Source organism: Astatotilapia calliptera, chromosome 9 (genome assembly GCF_964374335.1).
Source record: "Astatotilapia calliptera chromosome 9, fAstCal68.1, whole genome shotgun sequence".
Taxonomy (NCBI): domain Eukaryota; kingdom Metazoa; phylum Chordata; class Actinopteri; order Cichliformes; family Cichlidae; genus Astatotilapia; species Astatotilapia calliptera.
Genome location: NC_137430.1, coordinates 8,704,993 through 8,719,662, shown reverse-complemented (window position 1 = coordinate 8,719,662; position 14,670 = coordinate 8,704,993). Strand labels below are relative to the sequence as shown.

The window sequence follows — 14,670 nt, the reverse complement described above, 5'->3', positions numbered from 1 at the left end:
TGTGTGTGTGTGTGTGTGTGTGTGTGTGTGTGTGTGTGTGGGGGGGGGGGGGGGGGAGAAAAACTTGGGCACTGATGACAGATTGAGAAAGTGACTCTTAACACCCTGAGACCCTCAACACCAGTATTAATACCATAATCTCAAACGGCCTGTTATCCCTTCCATATCTGACAGCCACATACGTAAATATAGCCAAAATAAATATTGTTCCTTCTTTAGTAGGAGGCCCAGTCATGGGAACCCTCTGACCTCTAAGCAGTGTCACCCTCTTCCCAAGGTCATCAAGCTGAACTAATCACTCCCCTGGCTTCTCGCAAACTAACTATTCCATGAGCTGTGGCATCTTCATTTATCACATCCTTGATAAGGGGAATCTTTAATTACACCCCTCCTCTCCTCGCGTGGATCTCTTTTCCCTCTTCCCCCTAACAGACTCCCGTCCATCCATCCATTCTTAAAGATCCCTCCAAGGGAAGGGGCTATAGCATGTCACTGTCCCAGCGCTCGGGGACTCAGTAAGTCGATCCAACAGGAAATCAATATTGGGGCCTAATGCTGAATAATTGAGGTTACGGGAGTTCAGCAGCACTCCCCAGACATGCACCCCCACACCCCGTCGCGTAACCTCCCATTATGCACAGGGAGGGGCGCACCATGCCCTCTCGTCCCTTCTCTTACACAGAGTGTTCATTTGTTTGACTTACTGACCGTTTTAACACTAAAGTGCTCTCAGAGATCACTAGTAGCGCTCCGGCTATGGGCCGATTGTTCCTTAGCGAGAAGGTTTAGTGGGGCTTGAAACACTGAGTAACTCCGACCAATGACCAGATTTATGTCCCATCTTGGGGGGAGTGAGGTATATAACTTACCTGATTTCCAGCTGTTAAACCTTGTCATCAACTTTTAAGTCACAGCATATTTCATAACAGCATTTGCCTTCCATTGCCAGTGTGTGCTGAAAAAGTGAGCAGAGGAAAGAGAGCATAATAACTTGTAAGGTTCGGAGTGTGGCATTCACTAGAGGGCACAAGCTGCCTTGCAAAGACTCTAACCTGCAGTTGGGAAGAACAGAGGGGATGAGCTTAGATCCAGAAGTCTGCTCAAAAAGGTTATTAGGAGACAAAACATTGTGAATTGGGGGGACCTGCGGAAAAGTTTCACCTTTGTGATGACGGGCTACAAAATGAAATGGTTTTACTCTTTCATATGTTTGACTTGAGGGTTTGTCTTGAAGCTTGAGCGAATAGATTTGGCATTTGCGAGACAGCTGGATTGTCAGTTCGGGTTGCATGGTGCATGGGTTTTTTCCAAGCAAACATTGATGCAGTGAGTTGATTTTATTCTTAGCTGTCAGGGTTTTTATGTGGCAGTGTTTATGAAACGGCCAAAAGCTGTCAGTGTTAGTTTATTTTTGACAAATAGTGTGCTGACCTGTCTTTTGAGAGGAAGCAGATTAGACACACATACATCTTTGGCAGTGCATCTGGTAGGCTGCTTTTCTACATGTATTTTCTTTCTCTTCAATCTTCCAGTCCTCTCATCGTCTCTGCCTTCAAGATTTCTCTTTCAGACTTCTAAATAAAATTGACTGCATCGTGCCATAATATACAGGCTCGCTTTTTCCACAACCTTCCGTGAAGGTGCAGAGCTCTGTAAAGGCGATGCGCTTGGCCAGAGCCACGGAAACAGCAGGGAGAGGTAGAAGCAGCAGAAAAACAATCTCAAAATCTCAGCAGCCTGTGTCCTTGTTATTCAGTCTGAAGTTTTTGCACTGAGTTTTCTCGCTGGTCTTGAAATCTTCAGATAGCACCCTCTTACATTCTGCATTTCCTGTAGAGGGATTCTACCTTTGCAGAACTCTCGATTATTAATGCACAGCTATTCGCACAAACAAGTACAATATTAATAAATGCGTAAATGCTTCAGAATTGCATTATGTTAAGGCCATTTTTGGTGAGATAGACACACGTGGTAACCAGCCTTGTAAGCTTCACACACACACATGCAAACACACTCGCGGTGGTGTTTTGTCAGATGCAGTGGTACACAAAAAGAAAACTTGTATGTTCGCTGGTGGGCACAGAGCCATTCCTTTGTTGTCTTCCTGTTTGTCTCGGTGTGTTATTGAGAGCATGTCTCTTCTCACATTGTGTATTTAGCCCCTCCACCACCAAACAGACACACACATGCACGGACAAGCATCCTCTCTCCCTGCTTCATCTCCCTACTCTTTGCTTCCTCTCCCCTCCAGGCTAAGGCCACTCAGGCCTGCAGATGGCAGATAATGACAGTGCTGTCCCCACTGGCTAGTTGTGTGTCTAAGTGTATGTGTGTGCGGGTGTGTGCTCAATGTCTGTTCAGTTCATTGCCAATAGTGGGTTGTAAAGCTGCACTTGGATACCTCCTTGCTGGCTGCCTGGGCGATTGGGTCACTGGTTGGCTTACTGACTGGCGGGCTCACAGATCACTGGTATATTTGTTGCTGATTTACTAGATAACACATCGACTGTTTGGTTTACCTACTTAGAGAATAGTTGGGTTTTGTTGGCTTACTAAACTGCTGAGTGGCTGATGTATTTATGGGCTGAGCTGCCATACTGACTGACAAGCTGACTAGCATAGTGTCAGGACACTGGCAGATTCTCAGCTAGGTAGGGATATCTTAACTATTGTGAAGGAGATGGTAAGTGTGTGTGTGGTATAAGGTCCTGCGGTGTTCCAGTGTCTCTTCTTGTCTGCCAGTCCTGGCTTGTATTTGTTGTTTTGATAAGGAAATAAATATGAGTCTCCACTAGGGACTGTCTGGACTCCTTTGCTGTGCTTTGTAAACTGAGCATGTGGCTAGCCTCACATTTTAGAGACACCTATTATATTACAAGTGTTTTGCTGTTGGTTAGAAGGTGATAGCTGAGGTTTTCTGAAGTTAAAACCTTCATCATATCTTAGAGTTTAGCCTGTACTTTGGGTCACGCTTGGAAAAAACTGAGGTACTACATTTTCATAATGGACAGCACAACTTGTTAGATCTTCCTGGGCTGGTGAACACACGCCAGTTAGTTACACTTGAGTTGTAAGTAACAGTCTATTTTAACGTAGCACCCTGGATATATAAGATTTAATGAGAACGTTTCAGTTTTGCTTTTCTACAAATAATGCAGTTTTACACAGTTTGTTGCACATTTAAACTTCAAAGTATCAAATTGATATCCAGTTAGCAATTTTATTGGCCCGTTACTAATTTAAACACATGATTTGTGATGACGGATTGAATGTTTGCGTTTTGTGCTTTTCTCTCTGTGTTCCTCTTTTATATCTTCCCTTTCACTGGTCAACTGGCCCTCCCTCAGCATGGTTCTCTTCCTGTTGAAGGGGAGTTTTTCCTACCCAACGTCACCAGGCATTTTCTGATTCTTGGGCTTTTGTCTCCGGTGGGTCAGTTTCTTGCAGTATAAAGTGCCTTGAGGTGACCGTTGTGATTTGGTGCTTTAGAAATTAAATTTACGTCTTCTTTGGTGAATCTCTCAAGCTCCTCAGGTGTACCAGGCCTTGGTCTTCAGTTCATCCCACAGATTTTCAATGGGATTTAATCAGGGTTTTGTGCAGGCTACAAGTGAAGAACATTCACTTTGGTTTTCTGAAGGCACCTCTTCACTAAGAACATTTTGAGTTGTTGCCATTTTAGAAGACAGAGGAACTACCAAGACTCATTTTTTTCTTAATGATTCCTTTCACCATGAGGAAATTCTCCACCACTGTGTTTCACTGTGGGGACCATCTTCTTTCGGTTGTACACTTCTCCCCTCTCTCCCCAAACTTAAGTAGCATCTTTGTTTACAAAGAGCTCTAGTTTCATCTCATATAACCAATGGAAACACTTCCCATATGCAGAATCTTTCTATAGGTCATCCTTAGTATACTTCAGTCTTCCTTGAAGCTGTCTCTTCTGCAGAAGTGGAGGTTTACTTGGTCTGCAGCCTCGCAGTCCATTCCCGTGCAGGGTTCTAGTCATTGTCTTCTTTGAGACTATAATTCCTGACTTGGCTAACTCATTCGCCCGCGTCTTGGAAGTTGTTCTGGTGTCTTTAGACACATCTCTCACTAGTTTTCTTTCCAGAGTCTTTGAAATCTTTTGCTTCCTACTTCTGCCAGACCTGCTCTGTACTGCGTGACTCTTTTTGAATTTCCTAATGATAGTTCTCATTCCAGTTCTTGACACTTGGAAACGCTTTGATAACTTTGTATCTCCTCCTTTGTGAGCATCAGCAATTCTTTTTCTCAAGTCTAAACTGATTTCTTTAGTTTTCGGCATGATGCTTTTTCCGGTGACAGTTCAAACCCTGATTGAAGTTATTATACTGTGTGTAAACAGAAAGTTAACCTTCTGATTTAGCTTGATTTTGCAAGCTTTGAGCATTACAAAGTTATAGCACTGTGCAATAAGAAGGTCGGTTGTACAGTGGGCTAATAATGTTGACCCTGGTAATGTTTGATTTTTCTTAAATTATTATGTTATTGTGCACAAATAGAAATATTGTATGCTTTCAAAAGTCAACTAATATGTTTGGAAATGTGTGTCAGAAGCACCCTGTCCCATCACAACATTTCCTGTGCAGTTACAGCAAAAGCACTGCATCTCTCCAACACATGAGGAACTATTGATGTCGTGCTCTGAGAGCCAGAGATTTTAGATGTTTTCATTAATTTGCTGCGACATATAATACCTTAAGCACTTAGGACAAGCGTATACGATATGACAAACCTAAAGTGAAATATTTCTGATTAATGATTGGTTCTGGCCTCGCTAAAGGTATGACTACCTGATTTCCATCCGCCTTGACAACAGAGGATGTATGGCCTTGTCAAGGATAAGGCCCTCCCTCTCTGTCTGCTCCACTCCACTTTCTACTACTGATTCCTTCCATCTCTTTTCACCAGGGAGGCCTGAAATGTTTGAAGCTTTCCCTTTTTTCTCTTGGTCCTCTCTCTCTCTCTCTGTGCCGAGGTCCCTGGATGTAGAGTTTTTAATTACTCCCTCCTAGCTTTGTGCATAACCAATGAAAGATTGAAGGGCACTTCCCTCTGAAAGGCACTGTTAGACTATGGGTTTTTCTAATGCTTTGGGAGAAGAATACTAATATATAAACTGAGACTTTTGTGCTTTTGTGTATCTGCAGTTTGTTTGTGCCTTGGCAGGTATGTGTGCTCACATAACTCTATCTCTGTGTGTGTGTGTGTGTGTGTGTGTGTGTGTGTGTGTGTGTGTGTGTGTGTGAGTGCACCCCCTAGACAGAGTGTCTGGCTGTTGTTTTGCATGTGAATCAAGGCTGGGGAGGAAAGGCATTATTAGATTGGGAATGTGCACAGAGTGGTGGGGGTTGGCTGGGTGAAGACCGTGAGAGCAGCTAGGTTCATTGCATTGATTTGATTTCTTTAAGACCAGTTCGAGGGCGTAACACCTGAAGGTGCCCTCAGCCGCTCTGTTTAGACAGCAAAATGAATACAGTAAGGCAAGAAAATCGATAGAGGATACAATAAACAAATGATTAGACTCCACAAACTATTTTGGGTACAGCATGTGCTCTCAGTGCAGCCTGCCTGAGTATCTCGTATAAAGGAACAAATGGGAGCCCAAGCAACAGAACAAGAATAGTTTTGCATTTATGAAGTTTTGGTAAAATAAAGAAAAAAAAAACGTCTCTAAAAGGCAAAGATTTCCACTTACCTAGACTGGAATAGGATAATTAATATGATAACATTTAAGAGTGTATCTGGCTGGTGGAACGAGATTAGTTCAGCATTATTTCATGTGTCTGCACAGTGTTAATTACTGTCAGGTGATTGATGGCAATTCAACCCATAAGATGCTTATCGTGTGTCTTGCTTTCTTATGGACACCCACCCTAATTGCTTTCATGAATATGTCATCACTTTTCCTTCTGTATTGCTCCCTCCTCGCTGCTTCTCTTTTTTCCACTCCCAGAGATGTGCAGCAAAGACCTTTTTGTGTGTGTGTGTGTGTGTGTGTGTGTGTGTGCCCTCAGACAAGTGAAATTTATTTCCCAGACTTGAATGGTGTTGAATTGAAACATGCGACCAGAGGGTTATGAGGTATTAATATACACGGAGGAACGTATCGGGGGTGTCGTAGGAATTTTTCCCTTCAGTCAGCACTGCGTAGGTAGTTCTCACACTCACGGCGGCCCGATATGTGTGAATTCATTTTCCCCAACGCGGAGGAAAACTTCAAAGGCAGGGACGGGAATTTAGCCTTGTGGATTTGAAAAGGGATGAGTCTCTAATCTGGTTAAACTTTGCTTGCTCTGTATATTTTCTCTCTGCCTTTTCGTCCACTTCCACACCCCTCCCACCTAGTGGGGTTTTTCCCCCCTTCAAGTCATGAATACCTGTCGAGCTACTTTCCTTTAAAAAGTGAAAGAAATGATGACTTAATGTTTTTAGCCTGTACGGCGGCGTAAACCAATCTCGGGGCTTACGTCTGCTTGTTTAGGGATTATTTTTCTTTAAGCCTGTCATCTTCCTGCACACTGGCATACAAACTTGCCCTCGCCTTTCGTTCCCACCGCCCTCCTCCTCTGCCCTCACGCGTCACCACTGCGTTAAGCGAGAAAGGATGTTTGTGTTGTGCAGGTCTGCTACTGGAGCAAAATTGACTGTTCTTTTCCCGAAAGCTGATAATCTTGCGTCGTAACATGTAACTTAATGCCTATTGTAGTGAGTCTTGGTGACGCTTTAATGTTTACTGCAACTGAATAATCTTAAGCCTAACATGTATTTGAAGTTCATATTTTTATTCAAATTTCAATTGAGGGTGCAAAACATTAAACTGAAGGCGATTCATCCTTGTGCTGCACCGTCTTTACACGTTACATTCGCTTTGAGGTGTGTGTCATCATTTCAGGTCTTGCTGTAGTCAGCCTCTGGGGAGCTTCTTTCCTTTGTATCAACCCCATGTGGCAGCACCTGAAATATGCATATGTTTCTAAAGCGCTGCAGGGTGCCATTTGAGGGTTATTTGGAGTGCTAGTGATGGCAGGCCAGAGTGCTGGAGACTTATTCCCTGAATATTTGATGGTCTTAATAAGCAGGAAAACTACAGGACTAAGCACTTTGTTGGTTTGCTCTACACATGGTGTGTGTGAGAAATAATGGACGGGGGGAAAAGATTAAATATTGAAAGCTGTGTGAGAACTCTGGCATATGAGGAGGAAGGTTTGTGCAAGTACAATGCTGCCTTCAGTCAATCATTAAAAAGAAGTTACAAGTAAAGGTCACATTATGAAGGGGTCCAGATTAAAAGACGCAAATGCAGAACACAGGAGAAGTGTTAGAAGAAGACAAGCAAACCTCAAAGCAAATGCCCAAGATGGCAAACAAGGTTGGTGAGAAGACTGTAAACAAAACACACTGCTCAAAAAAGTTAACACTTGAAAACACATCAGATCTCAATGGGAAAAAGTCATGTTGGATATCTTCACTATTACGGACTGGGTAATGTTTTAGGAATAAAAGGACGCCATATCATTTGATGGGAATTTTATCAACCTGCAGTGAAATTGGGTCTGAAAATGGGTCCAAGGATTTCATTCTACCTATCTTATAGAGGTTTGCATGTCCTTCCGTGGACATGTATCGCCAGACCATCACTGACCCACCACCAAACCAGTCATGCTGAATGATGTTGCAGGCAGCATAATGTTCTCCACAGCTTCTCCAGATCCTTTCATGTCTGTCACTCAGGGTGAACCTGCTCCCGTCTGTGAAAAGCACAGGGCTCCAGTGGTGGACCTGCTAATTCTGCTATTTTATTGCAAATGCCAATCAGGCTCCATAGTGCCAAACAGTGAGCACTTGGCCCAATAGAGGATATCGGACCCTCAGGACAACCTGATGAAGTGTGTTTCTGTGTTTAGTCACGGACATCTGCCTCCAGCTGGAGGTCATTTTGTAACTCTGGCAGTGCTCATCCTCTTTCTCCACACACAAAATAGGTGTCACCTCATGCTACTAGTAGTGACACTGACTGTAGCCAAATGCAAACCTAGTAGAAAAACAGTCAGAAGACATGAGGAGGGAAAAAATGTCTGTGGCATCCAGTTATAAAACATTTTCTGTTTTGCAGGTTGCGTCATTTTTGGGAGTTTGGCACCAGTGCAGTTTTCAGTGGCTGTAGCTCAGGAGATACTACTAATTGGAAGGTTGACGGTTCGATCCCTCGCCTGCCAACCTGTTGCTTTCTGATGCATCGACTGGAGTATGAATGTGTGCGAATGTTAGCTAGCATAGAAATAAAAGTTCTTGTGATTGGTCAGGTAGAGTGGAAAAGCGCCAAATAGAAACCAGTTCATTTACCAGTCAGAAAACTTTTTAAAATATTTTTCATTTTTAATTAGTAATAACTGTATTTTATAACGATATAATAACTAGGTAGCCCGTTTTCATTTATTTTGGGATAGTTTTGTTTCTGTGTTTAGTTTCTGTGTCAGTGTGTAACCTACAGTAGATTGGCGGTAAGCACCCCCCCCAGCCCCACAAGCAGAAACAAAAGTATTATCCTGCTGTGGACACTGGCAGCAGCAGACAGTAAAACGGATTTTAGCCACTAGAAATCAATAGCGTTTTAAGTGTACACTCTTTACAACAAGAAAATGAAGCCATTACCCTCCGCCAGACTCCATTAATAATTTTGCTTAACAAAACATGGGAGTTGTTCATCTAATGCTTCAGCTAATTTGTTTTATTGTGTGTCTTTGGACTTTGAATGGGTTAGCTCAGATCCAAGCCCAAAACCATGACACATGTTCTCTTAGAGGAGTGCATTAAGGCAAATGAGAAAACGAAGACACCGATTCAGCAGCGAAAGATGCGTCATTGGTGTATTAAGATCTGTTTGCATGCCAATACATGATCAAAAAGTGTACACTGTGATGGATGCATGCGGGATTCATGACTAAATGAGCATGTCAAGTGAGGTGAACGGTAGATGGACAGGTGGATGGATAGATGGTTGGCGCGTGGATGAGGGATGGTGCCTCGTAGCTATTACTCAACAAGTTTCGAGTCCTTGGAGTTTCTGGTGGAGTAAGTGGCTTTCACAGTTTCCACCACTACTGTACCCGTAATAACTTTGCGCCCCTGGTGCCCTTGCAATAAAATGATGATAAATGATAGGGAGGGGAGATGAAACCTGGTCTGTTTGTGTGGGTGTGGGGGTGTGTGGTGTTGTGCTATCAGAGGCAGTATATATGACTTACCGCAGACATTGCATAACAACGCGGCATCCATTCATTTATCATTTTGAATAATGCACTGAGCAAAGTGTTAATCTTTCCCTCGTTCATCTCATAACAAATATGCGAAGTTTTCACGGAGCGACATCCACACGCACACATCCAACTGCAGGAGACAAATGTGCCTATTCTTTAAGCTGTAAGCAGTACTTGTTAGATTCACATTGAATTTTACCATTTGGATGTGATGTGAATGGAACGGGGGGGAAGTAAGACAAATGAATAAATAATCTCTCCTCTAAGGGGAGACTTTTTAGCTACAGCAATAAATATTCACAGCAGGTTGCAGGCTGGCACGACTTTGGATGTGCTCTTTAATTGAAGGTGTGGATTGAGCGGATGGGGGGGCTGCCGCCGGTTGACTCGTGTCAGGCGTCCCTTCCACTGGGCTGTAAAAAAGCTGCCGTGGCAGATATGGATTAGCGTCAGAGCATTGCAGTGCAGGTATTACATGTTTTCACTGGCACTGCGAGTGCTGCCCCGTGACTTCTAATAACCTCTGTTGTCTTGTGTCTTCGGAGCACCACTTTGTGAGCGCTTGGGACGGCTGTTTTGTACCAGTGCCACTCCTAATGCCCGGGCTTCATGACAGATCAGAGGTGCTGGGGTGCGTGGGTGGGTAGAAGGATGTATCTGGGAGTTTTGGGAGGGAGGGGGGGTTTGGTTGTCAAAACAGCTCCTCGTTCCCTCCTCAGCCGCTTCCTTTCCATCTCTTCTTCTTCTTCTTCTTCTCCACCTTGCTGCCAAAAGCTGGATAGAGATCAAAGGAGGCCAACATGAAAGGCTTCCCTGAGATTCTGTTTTTTTTTCTTTTCTCGGTGCCCTGTCTCAGTGCTCTCTGTGTTATAGATATGGAAATTCTAAATTCCAAATACATCTTCTACCCAGACTGCAGAGAATGCCCGGCTTCATCCGACTCCTCTCTTTTCTTTCCCTTCTCCTATCCTCTGCCTCGTCTCGCCCCCTTCATCATCATCTCTCGCCATCCCCTGCTCTTGCCTCTCTCCAGCAGCCCTCAGGCATCCAGGTAGATAGCGGTTGATTGGCAGCTGCTGTGACAGTCAGTGGAACCAGCTGAGAGTGGATGAGTGTCAGCCTTGCTCCGGGGGCTTAAGGTAGCGGCAGTGTTGTAGCTCCCTACTGGAGAGAGAGAGAGGCCCATGAAATAAGACTCAGTTCAGTTCTTTTCTTTCCCTCGCTTCTGTCAACTGAAGCAGGTAGGAGCTAAATAGGTTTTTCAAATCGCTCCAGAGTTTATCCTGAGACTGGAAACTGGAACATTTCTTCAACTCACATCCTGTAATGTGCTCGCCTTCTCTCGTTCCTCTCTCCCTACCCTTTTGGTTATCATATAAAAGTCTGTTTTATGATAGGTTATAGCATCTTGTTTTTCAGGGGCTTTTTAAAATTCTTCTCCAGCCTCCCTCCTTCTTCCCTCCTATCTGTTCTGAATCCTCAGCCTCAGCTGTCACGCCACTTGACAATTAGCCATGCTGTTCCCGTCTGTGCTTCATCGCTAAAAAACTTTTTCCTCTTATTTTTTTAAACTTCTGAATGCAACTCCATGGCCGCTGTACGGCAGCCACAGGGGGGAAAGTGTGAGAATAAAAAAAAAAGAAAAGTGAAAAGTGAAATCGTCTCAGTTCTAAAGTGGCTGTGACCAATTCCCAGATGGAGGGAAAGCGTTTTTGTGATGGCTTTCAGTGTGTTGCCGCTTGAGCTCTGTCCCGTCAACAGCAAGAATTGCGTCAGCTTTCCCTCTGGCCAAGTGTGTCCCATTCTCCACAGCACAGACAGAGGACACGGTGGCGCCGGAAAGGCCTCGCGCAGCGGGATGAAGGCGAGGACTCTTTATTGGGTACTCCAAAGACACTTTGTACTGATGATAACCGTGTAAGTCAAACAAAAGCTCAGGTTAGGCCGTTTGCCAGCTCATTTTTCTACCTTTCGATTGTAGTTTTTTTTTGGGTCACAGCTCAAACAGCTGACTACAAGCAATTCTTGACCTTTCTGGAAAAGAAATGAGAGTTGCAGCCTTGCAGGTAAACACAATGCAGAAAGTACAGTTAAAAAAAACCAATCGTCTTATTGTGGTATTATGACCATCGCTGCTAAAGACTTAAATTAAACACAGATAGCTGTGCAAGCTGCATCCGTCTGAGGTCAGATAGTTGAAAAAGCCGTTTTTAAAGGAAGCTGTACTCTACTTATAGAAGAATTAATGGAACATAGTATCAGTGAATAGATCAGCTCAACAACGGACACGGCAAAAAGCAAAAGATGTGTCTGCTAGTTTGGGAATCAGCCAGTTCTTGCATTTTCTTTTTTTCTTCTTCTTGGCTTTATAAGTTGGACGACCTACAGCAGTTTGATGCTTCTGCCCTCAGCTTGTGTACGAAAAAGAACTTTACATGTCTTCTTGGGTAGAAGGGAGGAACGAGCACTTTCAAGAGCCCATAAATATTGAATGCGGGATAAATGCGGACCCATTTGATTATGAAACGGAGAGTGTGTGAATGAGTTTAGTTGTACGTGTCTGATACCAGCAGAGTGCTCTCTAGAGTGTCTGGTGAAAGACTGTGCGTCACTGCAAAGTGGACCTAATTAGGGGGATTTGGGGTGTATTTAAAAATGAATCATACTTCTCCACAACACCAACAACAGTATTCACCACTTCTCTCAAATGGGCAGCTGGCAGGGAGATGGCTTGCTGGATCGCTAAATGCTCCCAGAAACATATGAATGGGAGGCTTGATTGCTTTGTCGCTAATGAGTCATGCAGTCGCGCATACTGTACGCTGGGGCGGCGCAAATGCCGCTGGAGACGGCCCTTCTACTTTTGTTTGTGTTCACAGCTGCCTCTGGTCCTTCGCATAGCTGGCCTGCTCATCATTAACACTTCAAAAAAGGAGCTGGCGGAGCAGAATTTTAAACAATTCATTCAAAGAAGCCCCCCCTAAAAATAGTCTCAGATTGCAGGAATGGCACACTGATCAATATTTATCCTCGTTTTTGCCTATTAACTGTGTTTGCAGTTCAACACAAAGCAAAGCAGCTTTTCTTGCCTGCTTAATAATCACACTTCCCAGTGAGCAAACCTGCACGATATTACCTCCTCAAACTGCCTGATTTGTAATATTGAGGCCTTTTCTCTTTCTTTCCCCCCCCCCCTTTCTGATTGCCTCTCTTTTGCACTAAGTAAATTTGTGATAAACCCTTACAACCTCAGAAATGTAATTTCAGCATCGAAATGGAACACGATTAGAGCGAAATGGGAGAAATCCTTTGGTGATGGAGTGTGTCTCAGGAATGGCATTGGGATGCAAGGAAACAGAGAGAGGGGAAGGGGAAAAAAATACCCTAAACAAAACAGTTTGCTTTAATTGTGTGGTGAATTACAGCAACAGTAAACCACATGGGCATACTCACCGAGAGCCATAAATTCAGACACAAACACATGCACGCTTGAGCATCATCCTCTGCATATGAATGAATTAAATCACAAAGAAGAGCAGGGGCTTCTAAACTTGTTTATATGCAGATTTTCCTGCACTTGAGGTGATGAAAAACAGCAAATACACAGAAAAACGCTTGTGCTATTTTTACCTTCAGACAAATGCGATATGGGATACACAATAGCTGTTTGCTCCCTCCACGTTCACAGCTTTCCATTACACAGACCTGGAGGAAGCACAAGACATAAAAGGGAGTCATCTTATGTCTGTAATATACATGCTATTGTTCCTGTATTGCACGATCTCTATCGCTCTGCCGCTGCCTGATTGCTCTGTCTCGATGGATTGAGAGGTTAATCTCCTTCAGAGAGGTTTATTAACAGGTTGTGCTGGCAATGAAAGCAACTTGGCATTGGTACCTTCACTCCAAGACTACAGCTTGTGCAGCATTTTGGGGATCTTTCATCTCTTTCATCTCTCTCTCCTTGTGCATCCCTCTCAGTCCACGAGTATTAAGTAAAGCTTTGACACATGTGGTGAGTTGGCAATGGCCAGTCTGATTTTTTTTTCCAGCTGATTGTCTTTTTTACTTTAACCTAAATGAGGTCTTTTTCTTGCTCTTTGTTGGCTGTAGTAATCAGTGGTGTGTGTTAGACTCAGATAATTATGGGATGCTATGAGGAGTTCTTCCTATCTGGCCTGGGAAATGTGGCAACGTATCACCTATGTTAGAATGGAGCAGCTGCTCGCTGTGGGAGCCTAACTTGGCAACCCTGAGCACCTCATGCTCCATGACTGCAGATGTTGCAAGATTAAACTGTAGAGAAAGTGAGTGTATGCATATCTGTGAATGGGGACACAAGTAGTAGATTAGCTGAATAAAAAGCGTGCTCACATGGTGGCAGTTTGGCAGTTTTATTTACTCTTTTAACATTTAGACATCTAGACATCTATTTATCTAGACATTGATATCTAGATAGATAGATAGATAGATATTAGACATCTATCTATCTAGAAATCTATCTATCTGGACATGCATCTATCTATCTATCTATCTAAACATCTAGACCTCTATCAATCTATCTAGCCATCTAGACATGATTTTAGACATCCATCTGGACATACATCTATCTCCACATCTACCATCTATCTCTCTGTCTGTCTACACATCTACCAAGCCATTGGCACCATCTATTTGTTCGTTTTTTTCTTCAAAGCACATGCTAACATACAAATACTTCCTTCTCCTCTCCGTCTAGCTGGTTGCAATATATGAAGAGCAGGATCCTCACAATGGAGGCGACGGTACCAGTGCCAGTTCCACAGGTACACAAAGCCCAGAACCCTTCGCCAGTGAGATGAATTCAGCATCAGCCTTCCAGCCCTACCAGGCCAGTAGTGAGATTGAAGTCACCCCATCTGCTCTGCTATCCAGTGAGTCTAGCATCAACATTTACATCACCACTAATTGTTATTGTCACCTGTCTTTATTCTTGATTCATTCATAACTGTTTAAAAAAATGCACAGTTCTCAGGTCTACTTGACCAGTGAAATGTTCTTGAGCTGTAGACTGGAATATTTGGAAGCGTGAAGTCAATTTTCTGCCTTGAAGCAAAAGGTAGTTGGCATTGTTGAGTGGTACAGTATAAAAAAGAGAAAGTAGCCTTCTGATGCAAAGAAGAGAAAAATTATCATCAGTGTGACTAGTACCTTGAGGCCTGTGCTGTGCTTTTGTAAGAACGAGCAGGAAATGTATGCCACTAGCAGACATTCAAAATGCAAAGCTTTAAAGGTCAGGCACATGAAAGCTGACGTCTGAAAGCTAAAAGTTACTTGGGAAGCCAAGCATAACAAAAGGTAATAATTTCAGACCGTGGTCTGCACTGATGCTTACATTCAGCTCCTT

The 14,670-nt window shown here is 43.5% G+C and overlaps 1 protein-coding gene across 3 annotated transcripts in view; it reads left to right on the top strand.

Moving 5' to 3' along the window:
• The window catches only part of LOC113028738 (partitioning defective 3 homolog), a 352,394-nt gene that overhangs the window by 92,022 nt on the left and 245,702 nt on the right, over positions 1–14,670 (top strand). For all 3 annotated transcript variants that reach the window (XM_080305923.1, XM_026179154.2, XM_080305924.1), the window contains exon 3: positions 14,023–14,197. In XM_080305923.1, the coding sequence (XP_080162049.1) occupies positions 14,023–14,197 (175 nt within the window). The remainder of the gene's footprint in view (positions 1–14,022; positions 14,198–14,670) is intronic.